The sequence below is a fragment of the Sander vitreus genome, chromosome 15, assembly GCF_031162955.1.
Source record: "Sander vitreus isolate 19-12246 chromosome 15, sanVit1, whole genome shotgun sequence".
Taxonomy (NCBI): Eukaryota; Metazoa; Chordata; class Actinopteri; order Perciformes; family Percidae; genus Sander; species Sander vitreus.
In genome coordinates, this window is record NC_135869.1 from 18,583,966 (window position 1) to 18,608,613 (window position 24,648).

At 41.1% G+C, this 24,648-nt stretch overlaps 3 protein-coding genes across 4 annotated transcripts in view; 2 read left to right on the forward strand and 1 right to left on the reverse strand.

Moving 5' to 3' along the window:
• The window catches only part of coro7 (coronin 7), a 120,095-nt gene extending 107,089 nt beyond the window's left edge, over positions 1 to 13,006 (forward strand). Inside the window, exons 10-28 of the mRNA XM_078269709.1 lie at positions 3,691 to 3,745; positions 4,034 to 4,091; positions 4,203 to 4,348; positions 4,452 to 4,550; positions 4,631 to 4,735; positions 4,943 to 5,102; positions 5,219 to 5,394; positions 5,482 to 5,590; positions 6,350 to 6,436; positions 6,584 to 6,726; positions 6,927 to 7,031; positions 7,379 to 7,464; positions 7,743 to 7,884; positions 8,000 to 8,089; positions 8,283 to 8,399; positions 8,532 to 8,667; positions 10,315 to 10,406; positions 10,554 to 10,640; positions 11,251 to 13,006. Coding sequence (XP_078125835.1) covers positions 3,691 to 3,745; positions 4,034 to 4,091; positions 4,203 to 4,348; positions 4,452 to 4,550; positions 4,631 to 4,735; positions 4,943 to 5,102; positions 5,219 to 5,394; positions 5,482 to 5,590; positions 6,350 to 6,436; positions 6,584 to 6,726; positions 6,927 to 7,031; positions 7,379 to 7,464; positions 7,743 to 7,884; positions 8,000 to 8,089; positions 8,283 to 8,399; positions 8,532 to 8,667; positions 10,315 to 10,406; positions 10,554 to 10,640; positions 11,251 to 11,259 — 2,002 coding nt within the window. The 3' untranslated portion in view covers positions 11,260 to 13,006. The remainder of the gene's footprint in view (positions 1 to 3,690; positions 3,746 to 4,033; positions 4,092 to 4,202; positions 4,349 to 4,451; positions 4,551 to 4,630; positions 4,736 to 4,942; positions 5,103 to 5,218; positions 5,395 to 5,481; positions 5,591 to 6,349; positions 6,437 to 6,583; positions 6,727 to 6,926; positions 7,032 to 7,378; positions 7,465 to 7,742; positions 7,885 to 7,999; positions 8,090 to 8,282; positions 8,400 to 8,531; positions 8,668 to 10,314; positions 10,407 to 10,553; positions 10,641 to 11,250) is intronic.
• A 679-nt stretch (positions 13,007 to 13,685) lies between these two features.
• pam16 (presequence translocase associated motor 16) lies at positions 13,686 to 21,861 on the forward strand. Of its 2 annotated transcripts, XM_078269716.1 has the most exons (6): positions 13,686 to 13,785; positions 14,293 to 14,377; positions 15,149 to 15,285; positions 15,437 to 15,502; positions 18,690 to 18,780; positions 20,034 to 21,861. In XM_078269716.1, exons 1-5 carry the CDS (start codon positions 13,783 to 13,785, stop codon positions 18,777 to 18,779), a joined length of 381 nt encoding a protein of 126 aa, XP_078125842.1. In that variant the 5' UTR covers positions 13,686 to 13,782; the 3' UTR covers position 18,780; positions 20,034 to 21,861. The 2 variants fall into 2 exon arrangements, with proteins under 2 accessions (XP_078125842.1, XP_078125843.1); XM_078269717.1 differs by lacking the exons at positions 15,437 to 15,502; positions 20,034 to 21,861 and having other exon boundaries at positions 18,690 to 18,865.
• The window catches only part of glis2b (GLIS family zinc finger 2b), a 30,726-nt gene continuing 25,351 nt past the window's right edge, over positions 19,274 to 24,648 (reverse strand). Inside the window, exon 7 of the mRNA XM_078269714.1 lies at positions 19,274 to 24,542. Coding sequence (XP_078125840.1) covers positions 23,803 to 24,542 — 740 coding nt within the window. The 3' untranslated portion in view covers positions 19,274 to 23,802. The remainder of the gene's footprint in view (positions 24,543 to 24,648) is intronic.

Here is a 24,648-nt window from a genome sequence, read left to right on the forward strand (position 1 = left end):
ATATATATATATATATGTTGATGTATAAGTTACCCATTTATACTATATTATACATTTTACTATATTATACATTATTCGTGTACCTAAATTGTGGGGACAATAAAGTTTATATTAAGAAACTTTACCCACATATAGTATACGTAAGGGATAATCACCGAGGGCGGTAACCTTCCACAAGCCGCACATATCAAACTGTTTATCGCCCTGCCTTGAGGTGATTATCCTGTTTATTCTACTTCTTGCTTGCTACATAATAAAACAATTTAAATACTTTAATAATTATGCTTTTTCTTATTCGTATTGCATGCTTATTAAATGTATACTCTGTTTGAGTTCATCTCCCTCAAAAAGTAGTCCCCTTTAGAACTACGGTGAATAACGTTAGCTCAGCTGTAGCTAATTAGTTTCTATAGCAACCACACAAGGTTCTTCGGCGCTGCAGGTCAGTCCGGGTCAGTTGTCGCTGTCAGTCTATCCTTCTGGTGGCTCTTCCACTCGGTGAAAACCTTGATAGCAAAGGCAGTTGCCTTTTTCGTGATTGATTCAAGGGCCCCGTCTTCAATTGTACGCAGCTCCTCATCTGTCAGGTCTCGGAAACGGGTACCCTGGGCCTTGTCTTTTTCTTTTGTCATTGCGTCGTCCTCGTCACTCTTTGACCAGTCCTAAAATGTCTTCCCTCCGCCAAATATATTAAAATTGACAATTTATTCGTCCATTTTTAAAACACTGTAATGTTTAGAACTACGGCGAATAACGTTAGCTTAACTGTAGCTAACGTTAATTACTTTCCTCATTCTCAATAGCAACCACACAAGGCTGCATCTGATCACTAACATTAGTTTAATATTACAATGTACATGTAATGTAGTTGCTACATTGCATCTCGCTTGCGAAACTATGTATCGACTGACCCTCTGATAGATTTACGACACATTTTAGAAACTTTTGTAAACAAGGTTTATTTTTACAATGGAGCTCATGTTTGAAATTTCTGTGATAGAAAAAAAATACAAGCGGCGTATAGAGGGTTTTCACCGACGTCACGTTCTGGGCGGTAACCTGGATGCACGGCCATATTGGAGGCATTCGGTGTAAACAACTGAATGGAGTAATGGAGTATTGTGCACTTTGGATACTTGAATATTTTATGTCTAAACAACAGAAAAGCTCATCAAAACGCGTCCAAGATGCAAAGGCATGGAAGGACTTGGACCACAAAAAAAGGCACAATATTTTGAGAAATTACAGCTTACTGGCGGTGCAGATCCCTACAAGTTGGCGCCCTCTTCTTGGATCCATGGCGACCCGGTGATTCTTCCTTCAGTTGCATATCCCGATATAGTCAACTACATGGTTTTCTCGCCGAGCCCATACACAGCAGAAGACCTTAAATCCTACAAAAGTTTGGAGGCTTATAACCAGCTGGTGTGTGGATGGGTGAGGGAGATGCAGTACCAAGTCATTAACGACCGTTGTGTTGTGAAGGCCAAAGTAAGTAATGCAATAACATCTTTAATCAACGTAACCTTAACTGTATGATATCATTGTGATATTCAAGGTGTAGCCAAGTGACTCTCAATAGTTGTTTTTTTTTCAATTCAAAGACCGAACAAGACAGATTTTTCCCTCGTAGATCCTGGTTGAGCTTTGCCAACCACAAGCACCTCCTTTCCTCTGATAACTTCTGACATTCCTCTCCCTGGTTTTTAATAACTTTTGGAAGTCGATAATATTCCAAATGTTTTTCTCGGTCTGACCTATTGGTGCAACCTAAAACACGGCAATAATGAACCATTTTCCTTAACGCCGTTCGGGATCTACTTCAGTGCCTGTGCTTTGTTGTGATGCGGAGTACCTCCAACATGGCGACTTCGGGTCTGATGACGCGCCGTGAAAACCCTCTATTGATCTACTATTTGATGACGCTGTGCTCAATCAGCGGGCAACCTGCCGGGTTAATGCCCTCCTCCCAGCCAATCAGAATCAAGTAATCTTAAACGAAGTAGAATAAAAAGTAATATTTCGTTTTTCAATTTCCGCTTGGCAGGCTAGTTTACCAGAAACCTTTACGCTTTTCCAGTCATGACTGGCATTCAGTTGTTTCTCTCTGTTATGTCCCTATTGTGTCTAGGGGTGGGGGACGCTAACACTTAAATAATAAACCCGGGGGAAAGACAAAGGAAAGGCGGAAAACTACGTATTACTGCTACCATAATTACTTTCAATTTTCTTTACACCAAGATTCTTGTCATCGTAGTTTGGAAAACATTTGTGAACGGCAACAAAAGGATGTGAGCTATTAGGACCACAGACTCATTGCAGCCAGTTTGTAGTGACTGAGTGATCTGAACTAGTGTAGGTTTGTTGAATATTTTCATTATTACACTACACTGCTGACATAGTGTCTTTCTCTCTGTCACTCTTGCACACAGTACAAACTATTGCGTGTCACCATGTGCAGTTGCTTAAGATACCCAAACTAAGTCTGTCATTATATTGTCATACTTGGAGCATTACATCACCAGTCTGTCACACTCAGTCGATGTGGAGGCAGCCGAGTGGCGTTTCCTCTAGAATAGCACCATTACACGAGGGCATCATCATAAGCCAATCACTGGAACTGCCTCTCCACTTCAATGAGCCTATCTGTGGCCTGTGATGTGAAGTGGTCAGATCATCCACCACTCTCTGTCTTCTTTTCCTGTCTGGAAAACAACACAGCACGCTGACTGTTGACTGTTGTGAGAGTCTTACAGTATGAAGGAAACTAAGAGGTAGAGAATGAGGGAGATTTGTAAGCTTTGGCTGTGTTTGTGCAAGTATGCCTCTGTCTAAGTAATTACTTCCCGTTTGGTTTACTACAGCCAGTTGTACTTTCCCCATTGAGTTTAAAGCTTATTCAGTTTCCTCATCCCTCAATCTTCTTACCTCAAATCATGAGCAGAGGCAGGTGACTCTGGCGTGGGAGGAGGTTCGAGGTAGAGCTGGATCGATATAAAATTAATCAGCAACTATTTTGCTGATTGATTAATCATTAAAGTTATTTCTTAAGCAAAAACATTCTCTCGTTGCAGCGGAACAAATGTTAGCATTTTTTCTTTGTGTGATGGTAAACTGAATATCTTCTGGTTTTTGACATTTTGTCAGACAAAACAACGTTTGAAGACGTCCCCTTCAGCTTGAGGAAACTATGATTTTTTTTTTTTCCCCCGCAACTTTTTTGATTCTGAGCATATTAAGCAATAATGAAAATAATCATTAGTTGCAGATGTTATCCTAGGTTGCCTCGAGTCTGTTTTTCTTTGTCCATTTGACAATGTATCCGTTTTATGCTATATTTGTCTTTGATAACAATCTTTTTAGCCTTTATTGTGTAGGTTATACACACTAAGGAATACAAATCAGTGAATGTGACTGAGGCTGACTGTGCATTTGTTTAACTGAGTTTTTTCTTTTTTCGACTGTTTGCCTAATCTGCAGATAAAGATCAGTGAAAAAATCACAGCTTGTATGTTCTGATGTTTTACCACTTTTGCCCTAAAATTGAGCATACTACTCCATCTAGTGGCACCTTTGTAAACCTTCGCCCTACAGAACCAGTGACATTGAAATGTAATGGTAAGCGTACAGTGTGCCGTTTCTGAGCATAATTTCAATGTCTCTTTTCCTCTCTTGTCTCTTTGCTTTTAGAATGGTGATCCCTCTGTTTGACGATGACACTGGTCTGCTCATACTGGCTGGCATGGTGAGACACAGATTAATGCCTCTCTATGATGTTTTCTGTCAGGTAAAAACTTTAAGGAATGGGTTAGATATTAAATATTTGGGCCTGTAAAGTTCTGTGTTGTTGTATCACAACTAAGGAATTCAGCAGCCTGTGTACTTTGAAGGTCTTTGCTGCAATATATATTTTACTTCTGTGCTGATGATAATCTTCGTGGGACAGGTGATGAATACATTTATTTTTCTGATTTACTACTAACCCATGCTTTACAGTATAGTGTATGATCTAATGATGCTCTCTCTCACACAGGGTGACACTGTGGTTGATTGCTTTGAAGTGTCTGCCTCTGAGCCTTTCCTCTCACAAGGTAAAGCTTGGTTATCGTTATCTGCCTGGTCCGATTATTACAGCTCTACCTCCCGGTATCTGATCTCTCTACGTCTGTGTTTTTTTTTTTCTCTATTTTTTATTTCTGTAGTGAGCCACTGTCTGACGGACACCTCAACACGAGGAGTTGCCATGGTTCCGAAGGTGGCGTTGGATGTCATGTCCTGCGAAGTGATGCGTCTGCTTCAGCTGACAGACAGCTGCATTGTGCCAATCAGCTATCAAGTCCCTCGCAAGGTGTGCATATGAAAAGAAATTACTGACATGCAGACACATATAGTAGATTTGTAACATATGCAAGTAATGTACACCTTTGCATTGGTGCTGTATTGTTTTTCAGCATTCAGGCCAGGAGTTTCATGAAGATCTTTACCCAGATACAGTGGGCACAACTCCAGCCATGTCTGCTGAGGAGTGGTGGAAGGGAGGGAACAAGCAGGTAAAGGCTCTCAACAAGTTAATCCAGTGTTCACACTGTCTGTAGGGACCCCTCAAACAATTAGCTCTGTTTGTCCTCAGGTGGAGAAAGTCAGCCTCCACCCAGACAAACGGCCCAAACAAAAGGCTCCACCAGCAAAACAGATGCCTGCAAAGAAGGAGCTGGCCAGTGGGGGGAGCAAGGAGGTAGAAATGTTTTAGTATTACATGGTCTTGCATCTGACTATTAAGGTTCCACTGACTATCCATCAGAAATAATGGTACTAGTGGTTTCTTATTCTCACAAATTGGGGATAGTAAAAAAAATTGCTCTAATATATATTATACTATTAATACTATAATACTATTATTTTTTTATTGTTACAAGTTAACAGCCACCTAACTGTTCTACAGGATCCGGCACGTGGCTGCTCCACCTCCAGTAGTCCACTGAGCACTCCCAGCAGCAGCGCTGTCCCGTCCCGCTCTCCCTCCTCCACCTCCGGTCTCTCCTCAGGCTTCCTCCTCAGCCCCAGTCCCAGCCAGAGCGCCAAGGCCATCCAGAGCATGATGGGTATAAACACACACACACACACCTGAAATCTCTCATTCCTCCTTATGGTGTCTGTCATTTTATAATAACGTTTCTTTAGTGACAAAGCTGATGGTTAAGAATTATCTTTGATCCAGGGCCGACCTCCAAGTTCCGTCACATCCAGGGTGCAGTAATGCACCGGGACACACACATCACCAACCTGCGTGGCCTCAACCTGACTACACCAGGTGAATGTGACGGCTTCTGTGTCAACCGCCAACGCGTGGCAGTGCCCCTCGCCATATCCGGGGGCCAGATCGGCATCTTTGAGGTACCGCAGTAGCTGGAAATTAAATTAAATTTTGAAAACTGATACTACTGTATGTGTGTCAGTGACTGATTTTATTCCTCTCCTCAGCGCTCCCAGCCTGGCAGGCTACCTGAAACAGCCCTGTCCACCATCCAAAACTCTGTCAATGTGGTTGACTTATCTTGGGACCCCTTTGACACACAGCGGCTTGCTGTTGGTAAGTGAATACATGTACTGTGGAGGTGTGAGCATTCAAAGCTGTATGTTGAATCAGAATCAGAATACTTTATTGATCCCCTCAGGGAAATTATTTAGTTGCAGTTGCTCACAGTCAAATTCAAGGTGAAATAAGAGCAAGAAAAGAGTCAATAAGTGTATAAAGTAACATAGCTACAGTAAGAAATAAATAAAAACGTGAAGTAGAAGTAAGTGAGATTAGGTTACAAGTAAGAATAGGTTAAAAGGATTGTTTCAAAGGGATTAAATACAGTACGAACATGAAGAAGTACAGTGTGGATATAACTAGTAGCAGTGAATAAATAACACTTTGCACATGTAGCTGATAAATTATTGCACCAAGTAATTATTGTACATAATTGTCCAAGAATATTGAGATGTGTGGAGATACGTGATGTGATACCAGTTTTGACACTAAGCGTGTAACACTCAGAGGGAGGAGTGATATAGTTTGCTGGCCACAGGCAGGAACGACCTCTTGTGGTGCTCTGTGGTGCATCATGGGTGTCTGAATCTGTCACTGAAGGTGCTCCTCGGACTGACCAGTGTGTTGTGGAGTGGGTGGGAGGAGTTGTCCAGGATGGAGTGCATTTTGGACAGCATCCTCTTCTCTGACACTGTCTTTAAGGAGTCCAGCTCCACACCACCAACATCACTGGCCTTGGATTGACTGTCTGTCTGTCAGTTCAATTCAAAGTGTGTATGTTTCATTTGACATGCGGCTCTCTGTCTGTACTAGCTGGTGATGATGCAAAGATCCGGGTGTGGCAGGTACCAGAGGGGGGGCTGAAAGAGACCCTGACTGAGCCTGAGGTCATCTTGCAAGGTAGGACGGGGCACACTTACTTAAATTAATTCAATCATTCAATTCAAAAATCAATTTAGTTTTCTCTATAATAGATTGTTGATTGACAAGCCTGATGTACAACAGTAAAAGTGAAATTGATTGACAGCTGCTGTGACCCCCTCGTAGGCCACACAGAGAAGATTTACTCCATAAAGTTCCACCCTCTGGCCAGCGGACTCCTGGTGTCTTCATCCTACGATCTCACAGTCAGACTGTGGAACCTGGAGAGCGGAGAACAGGTCAAACTTCTCACCGGACACCAGGACCAGGTGGGTGACTAGGAGACTAAATAAGCGAAACATCATAGATATAGACTGTTTGCACAACAGTTTGGATATTTAGATATGTTCGCTTACACATGCTGAAGTAAATACATCCTGATCTATAAATGTAAATACAGCTGTCCATTTTAGTCTCTGAGCTTTCTTCTTCTTTCTTTTCTTGTTTCCTCTTGTGGGTTTATATTCAGGTCTTTGGCATGGCTTGGAGCCCAGATGGCAAGCTCCTGGCCACAGTGTGTAAAGATGGGAAAGTTCGTATCTATGACCCCCGCAAGTCCACTGCACCGGTGCAGGTATGTACAGTACATTGGAGAATATGGGAGGATGCAATAAAAAAAATTTAAAAAAAGATGAGATTTGTCTTTAGGTGTGTATTGTGAAAATAGTGAAATATACGTAACTTACCTAACAGCTCAATCATCTCTTATATTCATTTTATTTAACAACACTGTCTTAAACCACTATTCAGAACCATGGGTTTTGGTGGAAAAATAACCAAAAACAATTTATATATTATTATATATTTATATTAATACTGCATACTTCCCTTCCTGAGTAAACAATAAGATGTCTATGTGATAATCTACAGTTAGTTAGAATATATTAGATGCATTGTCATTCTCTTACATTTCTTTTTTAGGAGGGCCCAGGTCCTGAGGGCCAGAGGGGAGCTCGTGCGGTGTGGGTGTGTGAGGGCAAGTACCTGTTGGTGTCAGGATTTGACAGGTACTGAACATGGCGAATATTTTTTTTGTTAAAGCGTAATAAAGCAGGCAAAAATATATATTTTGTATATTTGTCAGTGTTCAGATGACCGCTCTAACAAAACAGACTTAGAATGTGAGGCTCAGGCACTAAAGGCAAACCATTATTTTATTTATTTTAACAGTTCAGATAAGTGTTAAATCATGTGTTTAAAGGCATCATAATTCAGTGCTTTTAGAGCATCAGTGGGTCAGTCAAGAAAAGTTCACCACTGACTCTTTCTTGTCGTCCTTGTGCAGTCGCAGTGAGAGAGTACTCTACCTGTACTCTGCTGACTCCCTGTCCTCTGGAGCCATAGCCAGCACCTCTATAGACATCTCCCCCTCTACACTCATCCCTTTCTACGACCCCGACACCAGTGTGGTCATCCTCACTGCAAAAGTAAGCAAATAAAATAAAAAAAACAAATATAGTTGCATACAGTAGAAGGTACATTTGAAATTCAAAACTGAGAACAATAATTACATGTAACCTGTGTGTTTAATTTGGTTTCCAGGGTGATACCAGAGTGCACATTTATGAGATGTTTCCTCAAGATCCATACTTTGTTGAGTGCAGCAGTTTTAACTCTCCTGAGCCACACAAGGTACTGACCTGAACTCCCTCTTATGTTCATTTATTTTTGTCGTATTACAATTGATCTGCCAGTCACCATGCATCTGCATACTGTACATGGACAACCAGAATGGTTACACTATCATTCTTAAAGCTGTACCATGTTTGTGATGCTGTATGCATTGTTTATTTGCTGACACTTCCTAATTGTTTCCTGTTTGCAGGGCTTGGCCTTTCTGCCCAAGACCGAGTGCAATGTGCGTGATGTGGAGATAGCTGTAGGACTATTGCTCACCAAGACAACCATCGAGCCAGTGGCCTTCAGAGTGCCACGGGTCAAGGTGAGCCAACTACACCACCTAGTGGACTTAATACTGCATACCTTACTTCCTGGTGGTTATTTCTAATAAATGGCTATTGCTTTAGCTATAGAAAATATAAGTAACTCTATGTGTGTGGCTCTGTGTCTCCAGAAAGAGTTTTTCCAGGACGATGTGTACACAGACACCGCAGTCTGTTGGGAACCGGCACTGACTGCCTCTGCCTGGCTGTCAGGCTCCAACGGCCAACACAAAAAGATCAGCCTAAAGCCTAAAGACATGACGCCAGGTGCTGACACAAACCATATGTATACACATTAGATGTTGTCTAAAACAGTGGTTCTCAACCTGGGGGTCACAAGAAAATTTCTGGGGGTCGCCAGATAGTTGGGGAGAAAAAAAATGAAACAACATATTCTAGACTGGGGAATGTTTTTTACTAGGGCTGTCAAACGATAAATGTTTTTAATCGCTGAATTTCTATAGTTAATCGCATATTTTATCACACGATTAAAATTCTATTAGTTTGCATTTCAGAACAGTTTTTAAGTACATATTAACAATCGAAAGCAATTCTTACCAGTTTATCTTGATTGGGAATGAAATGAATGCAAAGAAAGTTACTTTATGAACTTGATTTTAAGATTTGTAATTGTTTATTTACTGTGTAAACAAAAGAAAAATGTGTGAATCTGTCATTATTGCACAATTCCTCCAAGTACCTAACTAAAAAACTAAAAATCGCTATCCTTACCAGAGTCAATATATTGTTTAGTAACTCCTAAATAATTGTGATTACTCACTGACGTCCAGTGATCACCGGTTAATGAGACAGCGTTTGCAGCACCTTGCAGCAGTTCCACTGTGGCTGCTTTCTCCGTGGAGTACAGGCTGTGTGTGGGGCTGCTGTCCCTCTCGACGGCAGTGAGACGGGTCAGAACACGCCAACCGTAGTACGTCTTTAAGACCCGAGTCCTCTACGATGCTGACAGGTCTGCAGTTAGTTGCCACCTGTTTCGCGAGCGCTGTAGTATTTTTTTGGGATTTGGTTTCATCCACAGTTCGGCAAGTAGCACTCTCCGGGTAGCATCACGTTAACTGTACTACTATGCTTAGCTCTGTAGGTGGTAGCTCAAGCTTGACGTGCTTCAGTGATTATTTAATTTGGCTTTACACAATGTGCATATGGCTCTCGACTTGTCTACGAGCCGTCCGGGAGTTTTGGAAAATAAAAAGCTCCATTCAGAGTTATTGCTGCTGTCTTTCTCCATCATGCCTGCAGCCTGCAGCAGCAGGATGTGTTACGAGGAAGCGGCAGCTTGATGATAAGTAACGGTGCAGCAAAGGGTCAAAATAGTAGCCTGTTAGGCACCGGTGTCATGCGATTAATGCGATTTAAAAAAATTAACGCGTTATGCTCGGCCCTTAATAGCATCGCGATTAACGCGTTAATGCTGACAGCCCTAGTTTTTACATTACTGTGTGAGTTTGGTACCTGGAACACAGAAAAGGGTCTGAAGGTGGGTCGGGGGAGAGAACAAGTCACAAACACATCAAACATCCACAGAGCCTGGAGCTCATTGGACAAGGCTAGGTGCTAGCTGCTAAAACTAAACTGTCATTACAGCAAAGTTTTACTTTACATGTATAAATCAGAGCATTCACAAACATCACTCAAAATCAGCAGGGGGAGGTGCATAGAAACAGCTGTTTACACTGGTTTGCAGCTCTCTCTCATTGTCGAGGGGGAAGTGGGGGGGAGGTCGCAAACACCAACTTCATTATATTGGGGGGTCGCGACTCGAAAAGGTTAAGAACCACTGGTCTAACATAGCTATCTACCAAGATGAAGATGCTTACTTTTACAGTATAAGTGTCAGTATTGGCTATGTACTGGTATGTTTCTGATTTTGACACTGTGTGTTTTTTATATCAGTGAGTGAGGCCCCTAAAGAGGCTCCAGTTAGAAAATACCTGCCCTCATCTGTTTACCTGGAGGAGAAGACTGATGAACAGAAGAAAGAGGAGGTGAGGATGAGCTGCATCTAGTATGTCAGTCATCTATTATGCATATTCTGCACATCAAAATCCCCACGTACATGTAGTAGTGGCTGAATAAAAGTACCTCTGCTTTCTGATGTGTTTTAACACTGAATGTGTGTTTGTGTGGCCCAGCTGCTCAGTGCCATGGTGGCTAAGTTGGGGAACATGGACGACCCTCTGCCACAAGAGTCCTTTGAGGGGGTCGACGAGGACGAGTGGGTGAGTGAATGAGATGGAAACAGCTCTCAAGTCTCGACAATAATGACAGACATCGTGTTCATGATTTAAGCTCAACTTTACACACTCTGCTACCACAGTACCAGTTACATTATAATAATAATATATAATGAACCGCTGTGCAAATTTGCAGGAAAAGCTACTAATGTGATTCTCATAATAGTCATTTTTGCTCAAGATTGTGTTGATTCATGAGGATGCAGTGTTTTATGGTTATGTTTGTTTTTATTTGACAAGGGATCTATCGCACGTCTACCTTGTTTCTAGCACCAGGTCATAACTTCAAATGTCTAAAGACTAATTGAAGCTTGGTTTCTTCAGGAAATTAAAAACCTTTATGACTGATAAATATTTACATTTATATCTGGGTGGCTAAAATGAATATCCCACAATTAGTACCAGTGTTTTTATACTTTGGCTTCTAGTTTTGGTTTATTGACAACATTATAATATATTAAGAAAAATACAATATATGAACCCCAATATATGAATAGCTTAACATCAAATACTGAGACCGATGAGTTATTAAAGGAAAGCTAATTTATTACAAGTCTCTAATCCATTTTTGCTAACTGTCTGTTGTGTCATCCAGGATGACTAAAGGGGACGCCATCTTGCCTGTGGTTCAATCATGGTGCCAACAGCAAAGACGAGAGAACAGATCTACTGTCAAGTTGCCATTTGTGTGTGTGATGGTGCCACCCACATGTCTTCTGAGCTTGATCAGCTGACATCTCAGCACAAAGAATATTGTACAATGTGAAAATATAAATGATTTGGGGGGAAAAAATCATCATAATCCAACTGCATGAAATTTGATATGAAAATCATGTTCAGCTGTAATTCTTAAATATTTCAGAAATCCTTCTGGGATAAATCTGACAGTAATGTCTTTGTTATGTTAACGTAGACAAAAATTATGTCACACTATTCATGATATGTCAAAAGAAGTTCCACCATACAGGGTGATACAACAGTAAATTTCCGAAAAGAGTCCATTTAAATCATACACCAGGATACCTCAAACATTTCTGGGAAATCACCTTTCTAAGTCAGTGCAAGGTGAATTAAACAGCAGGCAATCATAGCAATAATACTTGGATGGGTATTTTAGCACAGCTTTTCTTGTCGTCTTTGGTATGTGACCATGGTTTAAGCATGATAATACACTCTTAGGTGTCCTGATATAAAAAAACATAATAATAATGCCTTCCTCTTGTGCCCAGTCTGTTATTTTCTGATATCAAGATACCAGGGTGTGTACCGTATGCATACAACAATTTTTTTCTGTGTGTGCACTTTTACCTCCGCTGTGGACCACTGCTTGCTTTTTCTACTGGCCAGTCATATGAGCACGCTCAGTCACAATGTGTCTTTGATAGATGTAATGTTGTTAATTATCTCATTGAAAAAGTGAACATTATGAATCTGAAAAAAACAACCTTGTCTTCCTGTTTGATCAGGTAAAACACACACATGATCACTGTAACATGTTCAAGCCTTCAGCAGCAAAAACCACACTGAGGATACAACAGGGTCACCAGTGTTCATGTTTGACCATGAACTGGAATTTCTTATGACAACATTAAGTTCACTTTGTCTTTGTTAGCCAGTGATAGAATAAAATGCCATTTTAACAATATTGCGTTAGTGTATTTGTACAAGTTAAATTTGATTGAATGTTTTGCTATCCGATAGTCTTATGAGTAGGGGTTAAAGGTCAATTAAATTGGGATGTTGTTGTGCATGTAAAGCCAAACAACCTCCTATTTGGAGTTTTTAGAGGGGCCTTTGTATACTCTTCTTTCCTTTCTTTCTTTTCTTTTTTGCTGGGCAACTTTTAATTGGATCTTTGTTGGTTTTCAGACTGTTTGGGGATATTCCTCAGATAATTTTCTTATCTAATGTCTACTAGTAGTAAGTAGTCATGGTGTTAATAAGACAATAACAGTGCAGTATTAACAACTTACAATGCAGCCAAAACAGGTATCATGCAATTTACAAGCAGGGCTACAGCAATATTGTCAATAATCCAGGCTTGAACCCACCATTTGTTAACAACCTCTGATGGACTGAAAGGAACCAGCTATTCAGCCGTGCATGGTTGTGCACATCATGTCGTACAGGTAAACTGCAGGTGTTTGTCATGTACACTGTATGTGCTTGTGATTCTCAAATGCCATACCTAGTAATAGTTGTACTGGATTAAGTTGGCTTCCATTGGGTTAAAAAAATAACTTCCGTTTTATACAGTGAGTAAAGCATTGTTGTTTTTCGTCTGTCGTACTTAACGAATTGTTTAGTTCTTTGTCAATATTGTCTCGCAATAAACCTTTTTGAACCCATTACTACTTGTCCTTTTGTGATTAAGTCGACATGACAATCATAATGAAAAGATCATAGACTGTATAAAGTAATAGATATGTGGGAATGGATGAAGTGATTTCTGAGCTCTTTCGTGTAGACTGTGGGCACAATAAATAAGTGCATACAATAAATACAAAAATGAATACATTTATAGTTGGCTTAAATTAATCTAATTCAATCTTATTAGTAAATATAAAAATATATAAAATACAATAAAATTAAATATATTAAAAATAGGAAGCAATAAAACAACAGCCATTAAAGAAAAATATATTAAAATAAAATATATGAAGCAGTAAAAAAATATATAAGACATACATTTTTGAAAATGACATGACTTTTGGTGATACTTTCAAAATAAAGTTTAACTATTAGATTAACACACATGTATACTAATAGTCAGAAGCTATACCTCACAGTCTTCATTGGGAAAATACAGATATTTATGGTTCCTAATCCAGCACCCAATTCTTTACAGAATAGTTGCCATTATATATTTGCTTATCCCACTACCTTCATATGATATAAATGGTTTTGTTTCTGCAGTGTGGCTGGTACAGTGTTAGTAGAATAAGAAGCTGCAGTTTGACCTCCCTGCCAGAAGATGACAGTATTATAAATGTCGCTGTTTACCTGGTTTATCTTGAATTCTGTAATGTCGATGCTTCCTTGAACTTTGACCTTTATCTAACCTTCGTTGGGGTACATGTGTGAAAATAGAAGCCGCACACTATCCAAGAGACCTGTATAATATAACATGGTAAGACTACAAATTGTATTGGTCGTGTGTGTATTCCAATAGTTAACGTTAGTCAGTCAGCTGATGATAAGTAGCATTAGCACGACCATGAGACGTTGTGTAGTAGCTGTGTCTGTCGCAGTTTTCTCCAACACAGTTAACGTTACATAAGGTAGCTGCCTCATCTTCACTGTAACATTGTTAACTTGATTTAGGCAGAAACTAAAGTACCAAAATGTAAGTTTGTACATGTCCAAGCAGGACAGGGGCGCGTATGAAGACGCTGTCACAGTGTTTCCAGCTGTAATGAAAACACACTTCTTACCTCAACATGACATCAGCTAAATTGTCTTTGGACTGATGTCGGACTGTGTAAAGTCACTTGTCAAAATGAGGACTACTAACTGACTGACCTTCAATCTCTCGTTTGGTTCCCACGATTGTCAATGTGAAATTACACGTCTGCTAATTGCTTTTTGTGATTAATCTTTGCATACATGAAGTTGCGTTTCATTTTTTCCTCTGCAGGCTAGATATCTTGCACAGATCATTGTGATGGGAGCACAGGTGGTGGGGCGTGCATTTGCTCGTGCTTTACAGCAAGAATTTGCAGGTATGATCTAATCTAATACTACTATAATTAATAATTTTAAACGCGGTATGAAAAATTATTGCTGAGACAAATTGATGATTCATCAGCCAGCCAATTGACAGACAAAGGTTTTGTTAATTGTTTATCAATGCCAAAATGACAAATGTTTTTCTCTGTTTGACATTATTGTAAATCGAATATATGACGTTTTGAGTGTTGTGTGGAGATAACGAGTAATTTGAAGACTAAAAAACCCAGATTCAGGGAAACTGGTGGGCGTTTTTTTCCAGTCTTTTCTGACATCTTATTGTCCGCTATCATGGTATGGTAATTTAATGTTTGCTAAACCACATGTTGCATAATCAAACTGGATGTCACAACTATATATAAGTATGAAGTGCCCCTACAGTGCTGTTACAGTCATTCCCGGCTGCAATGACGGTGCAGAGACGCCGATAGGGCAGATGCGGAAGACCTGGAAACGCTGACTGATCAGAGAAGCCTAGATTTTTTGGGATGGGGGCTTAAAGAGACAGCCACTAAAACAGTGCGTTTCAGACAGAGGGTAAACACAGGTATATATAGACAGACCGTATGAGAACGATAATGTGTTTTTGAACATTCAAGTATGTAAACATTTTCTAGAAGAAACCCAAAATACAAGTATAAATCTAAAAATGAGCGTAATATGGGACCTTTATGTAAATTTTGCTTTGACATTAGTTTAGGTTGTCTAATGAAATTAAGTTGTTTAAGTAAGTATAAGTAGCTGTGTTGTGTTTTCTCTCACAGCCAGTCAAGCAGCAGCGAAGGCCCGGAGCAGTGCAGGTCAGCACTCTGCTGCAGCCTCTAGCATTACTGGGATGAGCCTGCAAGAGGCGCAGCAAATCCTCAATGTCTCCACACTCACCCCTGAGGAGATTCAGAAGGTAAAAACACACTTTTTGTCTAGAGGTTTTTAAAAGACAGTGTTGGTACTGAGCTGCAGAGCCATTTCTATAATGTAGTGTTTGCCAGCTGAAACAATGATCAGAAAATGTGTCAATGAGTGTCTAAGCTGTTGGTCTGAATATCTTCCAGAACTACGAGCACCTTTTTAAAGTCAATGACAAGACAGTTGGCGGTTCATTTTACCTACAATCAAAAGTAAGTATTCTGTATCTTAGGATGCTACACAATGATTTTCAAATGTGTGGTAGAGCGGACAGTTAAGGCAATTTATCATTTAGAAGACAACAGAATATGACTTTATTGCCCACTAAAGTAATTCAAGGTACTTATCCATAGTCAGTGTAGATGACTGGCGGCACACCCCCAGTTTGGAGAAGCAGGTAGGAGGACGGCACTGAAGCTAAGCAATGTACTGCTGTGGACGGGGCAGGAGCAAAACATATTTAAGCCACCTAAAAATAAGGCCCACCAAAAAAAATAAAATAAATCAATATCACTTAAAGTGTACGCTATACTATTTTTACCGCTTTACCATGCTGCCCTTTCCGATGGGGAACTGAAGCCGTTATCTTCTTAAATCCATCTCGTAAATTACAGTTTGTCAGAAGAGTCTGGTGGCTTTGAAGAGAGCGTAGATAACGGCTTCAGTTCCCATCAGAAAAGGCTGTCTGACGTCAAGGTAAAGTGGTGAAAATATTCTAAATATAGCGTACACTTAAACTGATAAAATATATATATTTTATTTTTAAGATAGATAAAATACCTCTTGCTGTACCACGACCACAGCAATATATTGCTTAGCTTCCGTAACGTTAGTTCTGTCTGCTTCTACAAACTGGGGGTGTGCCAACCACCATCTACTGTAGGTTATACACTGACTGTGGATAAGTACTTCATACACTTCAAAAAAATCCGAACTATCCCTTTAACACATAAAATATTGTGTAGTAAGATTTGCACCTCTGTTTGCCTCAGTCAGGATCAACGTGGCTTTCTTTTGGAAGTATACAAATCACTCAGCTTTGTCAGCAGTTACCCTATTTACACTCACCTAAAGGATTATTAGAAACACCTGTTACATTTCTCGTTAATGCAATTATCTAATCAACCAATCACATGGCAGCTGCTTCAATGCATTTAGGGGTGTGGTCCTGGTCAAGACAATCTCCTGAAATCCAAACTGAATGTCAGAATTGGAAAGAAAGTGATCTAAGCAACTTTGAGCGTGGCATGGTTGTTGGTGCCAGACTGGTCTGAGTATTTCACAATCTGCTCAGTTACTGGGATTTGCACACACAACCATTTCTAGGGTTTACAAAGAATGGTCTGAAAAATGAAAAACCTCCAGTTTGCGGCAGTCCTCTGGGATAAAATGCCTTGTTGATGCTAGAGGTCAGAGGAGAATGGGCCGACTGATTCAAGCTGACAGAAGATCACCTTTGACTCAAATAACCACTCGTTACAACCGAGGTATGCAGCAAAGCATTTGTGAAGCCACAACACGCACAACCTTGAGGCAGATGGGCTACACCAGCAGAAGACCCCACCGGGTACCACTCATCTCCACTAAAAATAGGAAAATGAGGCTACAGTTTGCACGAGCTCACCAAAATTGGACATTTGAAGACTGGAAAAATGTTGCCTGGTTTGATGAGTCTCGATTTCTGTTGAGACATTCATATGGTAGAGTAAGAATTTGGCGTAAACAGAATGAGAACATGGATCTGTCATGCCTTGTTACCACTGTGCAGGCTGGTGGTGGTGTAATGGTGTGGGGGATGTTTTCTTGGCACACTTTAGGCCCCTTAGGCATCGTTTAAATTCCACCGCCTACCTGAGCATTGTTTCTGACCATGTCCATCCCTTTATGACCACCATGTACCCATCCTCTGATGGCTACTTCCAGTAGGATAATGCACCATGTCACAAAGCTCAAATCATTTCAAATTGGTTTTTTGAACATGACAATGAGTTCACTGTACTAAAATGGCCCCCACAGTCACCAGTTCTCAACCCAATAGAACATCTTTGGGATGTGGTGAAACGGGAGTTTCTTGCCCTGGATGTGCATCCCACAAATCTCCATCAACTGCAAGATGCTAGCCTATCAATATGGGCCAACATTTCTAAAGAATGCTTCCAGCACATTGTTGAATCAATGCCATGAAGAATTAAGGCAGTTCTGAAGGCGAAAGTGGGTCAAACACGGTAGTATGGTGTTCCTAATAATAAGAGATGCACTGATAGACCGGCCGGTGACCGGAATTGGCCGGTTTTCACGTGCTCGGCAATGACCGGCGACCGGCAGGTCAGTCTGACATATGCCGATTTCATGCCGGTCAATGCTACAATTAACTGACCACATAAGTTATACGTGTTACAGTTTTCAAGGACACACGGACGCGACAGCACAGTCTCTTTTTTCCCCCCCTTTCTCTCAACTTTTCCGCCGTGTGTCGCGCGTACCCGCGCTATTCTCGCACATGTAGGGAACCTCTTGAATTAACCTGCAACATGTCAGCTGTTTGGAAATTCTTCAGCGTGTGTGCAGAAGATAACAAGTTTGCAATATGCAACACCTGCAAGGAAAAAGTAGGGCGTGGAGGGACGACACCAAAAACCAAAATCACATTTTTATTTAGTTGGATATTGGATGTGAAAAGAAGGAAATGGTTCTAACGTTGACCTTTAGATGTGTGTGAATTTCCCACACCAGGATTCATTTATATAGTTGTATTTTATAGTGATCCATTATCTGTTCAAAAAATTTTCTATGTTCTGTGCAAAATGTTCTATTAAAGAAAAGATAGAAAATAAATATTTGTGTGTGCTGTAAAGAGGTTAGAAAAAAACTGGCTAAAATCGGTATCAGCTGGCCTAACTCAAAGAAAATCGGAATCGGCCTAGAAAATTGTAATCGGTGCATCTCTACTAATAATCCTTTAGGTGAGTGTATTTTGCAGCCCACGCCAACTATTCTTAGTTGTTTACCTCTAAGCTTGCAGTCCAGGTGTAATTGTAACTAACTATTTTTAAGATTGACTGACTCTCTAATGCTGTTGAGAGAAGATGAAGCAATTTTTTTTTATATATTTTATTTTATTTTATTATTATTATTTTTTTTGTAGTATGGCAGCGTAGGGCTGTACCCTATTTGCAGTTTTAACAAGTCGGCTATCATGATTATCAGATTCCAAGAGAGCTTTTCTTTCTTTAATGCAATGATCAGTTTTCCTTGTTCCTCTTTGTTTCTGTGTTACATTTCAAGTTATGACTCATGAGAATCTCTGTATGTGTGTAGGAGGAATCCACTCTGAACCGTGTCGTGTTTGAAATGTTACTGATTTTATCTCGCTGAGTCATTATTATTGTTTGTGTGCAGGTGGTGCGGGCTAAAGAGCGTCTAGATGAGGAACTAAGTATTCAGACACAACAACAAAGCAAGCAGTCACAGCAGAATACGGAAACATGAAGTATGAAATGATGCTCGTCCTTTCTTTCCTCTCCCCATCCTCTGTAAATTATAACCCAATAAAAGCCCTTTTCTCTACTCTCAAATTTGTGGCATTTTGTGGGCAATGGATGTGATCTCAGGACAGGGAACCACAAACAATATAATATGGGCTTTTTATATATATATATAGATGGACCATGTAATGAATCATTAAATAGTATGGTTTACTATGATCTAAAGCCATACAGAAATGATTTCATTTATGTCACAGTTTAAGCTACTGTAGATTTGAATACAGTGAGTGAAACTGCAGCTTGTTGACCATTAATCAGGGTAATATTCTTGTTTTTATTCACGTGAAGTGTGGTGGCAGCATTAAGTGTGCACGTTGGTCTAACGGTGCAGAATCACATTTACCTGGACGATTTCTTGTATATACATTATGTATATACATGTACATTTCCACAATATGTCATTTTATTGTATATTTGGAACAGAAATGAATACACAAGTTGTATCAAATACAACTTTATTAAACAATTTTCTTTTCATTGACATTATTATCAATATCGTAATAAAATTCCTCTAAAACAGGAGAACACCGCTATGTTGTACCAATTGGAGACTTTTACAACTCTAAAACTCTGCATGTTCAACCACATGATGCCAGGAAAAAATATATTTTCATATAATTTTTTTTTTTATATAGTGTGTAACTTCTGTATCTTATCTATAATAAAAAGGCACTTGAAAAAATTAATATACTCACAATATCTCACAAATGTGCAAAAAACATAACTTGGAACAGGCCTTGCATGGCCTTAGTCTTATCATTAACCCTTTGTGCAACACTGTGGCACTTCAGTCAATGTCACCCCTTTACAATGACACTGACTTATTTAGCTAACACAAATTTTGTGAACTGGATTTCAGTTCCACTTTTCATAGCAGTAAGCGAGGGCAACTTTAAAATCTCCAGGAGCAAGTACCGTTTTTATACTGTCAAAACAAAAAAAGACGTAAAATTCCAACTGAGGATGATTTTTACAATTATTCTTGGTTCCGAAAACAACTGATGAATTATGCTGTACATAAAGGATGGCAGCATCTCCACATCTAAACACGCTATGAGGGGAACAAAAGTGCAGTTTATTACAGACTGAGCTCAAAGGGTTAATGGATCATACAGCTTATTTGATATTGAAAAGATGTGGACCCTGTGTGGATCCGTGTCATATTATTCAGCTTTCTGCTGCCTCTTTCTGTCCCTAGCTTCGACCTGCAGAGGAGAGACAGACAGACAGACAGGGAGAAGAGCTGCTGCATCTCTGGGTTTCGCTGTTGCCAGGGGAACCATGTCTAGCCTACTTAACACCTGTTTCTGATGACATCACATGCCAGGATTGTCCACTCACAATGAGAGATTCACTTCAATGCCCAGCCTAAACCCAGAGAGAGTGTGTGTGTGTGTGTGTGTGTGTGTGTGTGAGAGATGAGTGGGGGAGGGGTGTGTGTGAGAGATAATGATGACTAAGAATTACTGTGGCAGAAACACAGGCATGCAGTTCATCTCTGCTGTGAATCTTCACAGGCCTGTGGGAGGCCCGACGCAAAGCACATCCTCAGACAGGGAGGGTTATATTTGTTTTTGTTTACTGTGAATACGGCTTGTTAGCCTGTTTTCCCCATCTGGTAAAATGCTTTGTGGCCGGGAGATGGGGGAGTTGAGCCTTTTGGGTTTAATCTATAAAAAAAAACCAAAAAAAACAACAGAGGGCAGACAGAGTTCAATGGCCTAATTTTCTGCATGCTGGTATGCCTGTGAGTCTCTGCCACATTGGGCACAGCACAGCCAGTGACTTCAGAGCTGAGAGGGCCGTTTGCTGGGTAGGTGGCCAGATGGAGAGCGGCTGCACAGCACAGCTATCCTTTTTTCCTATGCTGGCACACAGCCTCTCCCTTCATATCTCCCTTTCTCTTGTCCATTCATTCAGCCAATCCTGTCTCTCTATGCTCTCACGCTTTCCCAGAGCTGCCCGCCATTTCAGATGTTATTTCTCTATGGTTTCCCTTTGTCTGGCAGTTGAAATTAAGAGTCAAAACAAAGGAAGCAGAGTTTGCAAATGGAATTTAGGCCCGAAGATAATTTGGTCAGGACACCTAATACAGACATGTAGGCTAACTTATGCCTACACCCTCTCTAAATGATCCCTCACCAATGTGATTGTCATGAAGGAATGCGATATCATTTGGTAGAAAAAAAAATAATAAAAAATATATATATATACATACATACATACACACTATCAGTCAAATGTTTGGACACACTTTCTCATTTAAGTGCATGGGAAAGTGTGTCTAAACCTTTGACTGGTACTGTATATATACAGTATATATTCCCCCTAGAGCAGTGGTCTCCAACCTTTTTGGCTTGTGACCCCTTAAAATAAAGCAACATCATCTGAATTTAAGACCCCTAATCACAGTTTATGGCCTCAATTTGGACATAGGTAAGAGTTAACTGGTTCACTGTCTGAGTTGAGCATATTAGCATGGTGAAATTTGCTTATTAGCACTAAACACAAAGTACAGCTGAGGCAGTCAATGTCATTAGTTTTGCAGGTATTCTGTCATAAACCGAAGTGTTGGACAAACTGAAATTCAGATCTGGCGCTAGATGGAAAGTTAAGGGATCATGTAAGATAGTTAAGGGATCACGTAAGATATTACAATTAATCCAATATATCTAATAGTTGTTCAAACTTAAACGTAAAACCTCAAATAACAACCTAATGGTGGCACTATGACTGGATCAGCAAGGTCAAAAGGATCCTTCCTTTGGGAAACATGGCAGTCCATTCAATAGTTGTTGAGATATTTCAGTCTGGACCATCAGGGTGGACAAACCATCCATGCCATTCATTGAACCATAGTTAGAGAAAAGTTGGGAAAAAATTAACCAAATTTTGTGTCAATGAAAATATGTCCTCTTTCTTATATCATTCTAAGAATCACGTGACCCTTCAGATTTATCCTTAACCCTCAGGTTGGGAACCACTGCCCTAAAAGGACCCCCAAACCTCTCCCTCTCGTCTTCTCCTCTACCCCTAAAAAGATCCATCCTTGACAGCAGAAAGCTGAGTGCAGAGCAGCCTTTTGCAGAACACAAGAAGCAACTTCAACATCAGAAAAAATGTCTCGTCTGATCAACTGCAAAAACAAAAGAATGACAACAATATAAAACGGCAACAACTGATTATTTCTAAGACTGGGCGATGGAAAAGTAAGACCACCAACGAAAGCAGAGATAGAGTCAAAAGAGAGAGGAGGGTAGCGTGTGACAGTCTCTTGAGGGAATGTTCCTTGTGTTGTGACGATCCTCTCCTGCTCCCCTGCCTCTCCACTGCAGAGACAACAGTCAACATCATACATGCATTAACACTGAGCAACACAAGCCTGGCTGGAACGGCCCCACAGCAAAATTGACCCTTGCAGAAAAAGGGAATAAGAGCAAACCATGACTTGGCAGTAACATTTTATAAAACATGTAAGGAATATTGTGTGTGGTAAGTGCGTGTTGACTGCTTAATCGAACCATGAGAAAAGTTTTCCCAAACGTCAAACGTGTCTTTTTCTTTGCCCCTTTGGACAGAGTAAAATGAGGCAGTTTGCAAGAGTGTGGCTTCCTATTCAGTCCAGCTGTATGTGGCATTGAGTGCATCACACCCCCCTCTGTGGCACAATACATGCATCCCTCTTTCCCCTCTCCAGGTATTTTTGGCACAGCATGGGACTTGTTGAACTTGGGACAAAACTTCAACCGACAAGGCTAAGTTAGGCTTCGATTGGACGACCACCTGTTTTTCACAGCTGGTTTGGGTCGGGTCACTTTTAAAAAAACAAGACACTAGTGTTTATCACCACAGTGGCCCTTTCATACACAAACTGGCCTTGTTGATTCAATTACGGGAAAGCAGCTGGAAAATCCAGAAGTAAAAGCAGTGAGAGTTCTGTAGATGGAAAGCAGGATGTTGTATATTGTGTCCTACCAGAGGGGGGAGCCAGACACACTGGTGCCTTAAATTTCACTTGAGTAAAAGAGGAAGTGATGATTGGTCATTGTCAGGTGATGCAACACCATTTGTCTGTGTTAAGTCCTCAGTTTGCTCTGTGCCTTAAAAGCCCCTAGTCTGCACGCCTGGCACACATTCTGGTGGACTAGGCTGGTCCATGTTGGTCCTCCCCAAATTAGGGACAGATTGTCAAAAGTGCTCTCTCCCAGTTTATGTTACACTGGGGGAGCTGAGAGGTTAGCAGCAGTTTTGAGGTTTCAATACTATAACCAGTTGACACTATTAAGTGCTGTGTTTAATTGAACTGTCTCAGAGCTGGAACTGCAAATCAAAGACAGTTTGAGTTCACTTGCTTTGGTTTGGCAAGCCTGTCTGAATCCTATTAATCACAGCAGCCTGTAAAAAAACAGGTCATAACTTTAAAATCAACTGTGAATCGTCCTATTACGTGCACGTTTGCCTAACTGTGAGTGCGTCATTCAGTTTCATGGTGTATCTATCTCACTGCTAAGCTGGAGGCACACTGTCAATGAAGTGCAGTCATATAAATACTTATCAATGAATCAGGACGTTTGTACACAGAGCACTAAGACTGTCACATTCAGGAAACAGGAATGAATAAAGTATAAAATAAAAAATTAAGAGAGTAGCCCATTGTCAGGCCTTGTGATAGAAATACAGAGCCATACATGTTCCTAAACAGAGTTCTTGGGCCCCAAGTTTAGTTTCCCATCAATACAAGAGGCTTGCTTATTTCTTGTGAGGTGTAGTGTATCTATTGTTTTGTTGATTGAGGGTTTAAAGAGTTTCTCTATATAGTTTCCTCCTCTTCCAACCTCTCTCTGAAATGCATTGCTTGGATTTGATTGTGCGAGCCAATCCCTATCACCTTTGACCGCCCGTACCCTCATTATGACGTTCACCCTCCCATCCTGACCCCCTGAGCTCTTCTGGAATGTGTGTGTGTATCAGTTGACCACAGCTGGTTTGAGCACCACGGTGCCTGGGGGGATGACTACCCAGGACAGGGGATCATGGGATCCCGTGGAGAGGTTCAGGACCCTCCCAGTCACCTCGTTCTCGGCCTCCTCCCCCCGGCCCTTCTTGGCCTGTTGGCTGTGGGCCCTGTGCTCAGACGAGGCCCCCAGCACAGGCATCATTGGGAGGCCCAGAGCTGAAGAGGGGAATGCCTGGGAGAGCAGATGGGACTTGGCCAGGCCCAGCGGTGATCCGTTGAAGGACAGGATGGGTGTACCTCCCAGGCTGCCTGGAGGTGAGCCGGGGCAACCGAGTGTGCTGAGGTCCAGGGGCCGAGGACTGAGGGGGGACACAGGTAGGGCACCACCCAGACCCTGCAAAGCATGGCCTCCCATGAGAGCAGCCGCTGCCCCTGGGATAATAATGTGGGCTGCACTCACATAGGACAGCGCAGAATCCTTCCCCCCTTCGCCAGAAAGCACTCCACTTTGACTCCCTCTCAGCAGGGAGCCCACCCCACCTGGAGAGCCCTGCTCCTGAGCCACAAAGTGGCCGTGGGCCTTGATGTGCTTGCGGAGAGAGCTGGGGTCTGTGTAGCGCTTCAGGCAGCCCACCATCTTGCAGTAGTAGGGTTTGTCCACATAGTGTGTGCGTGTGTGCTTAAAACGGTCGCTGGAGTTGGAGTAGCGCTTGTTACAACCCTCGTAAGGACAAATGTAGGGCTTTTCACCTGCAGTAAAGAGAAATTATCCAGATGTTGAGAATTCATTCACCAAATCTTACAATTTTACTTTACAAAAAGCGTATGGATTTTAGCTTTGACATACTGTGTACGG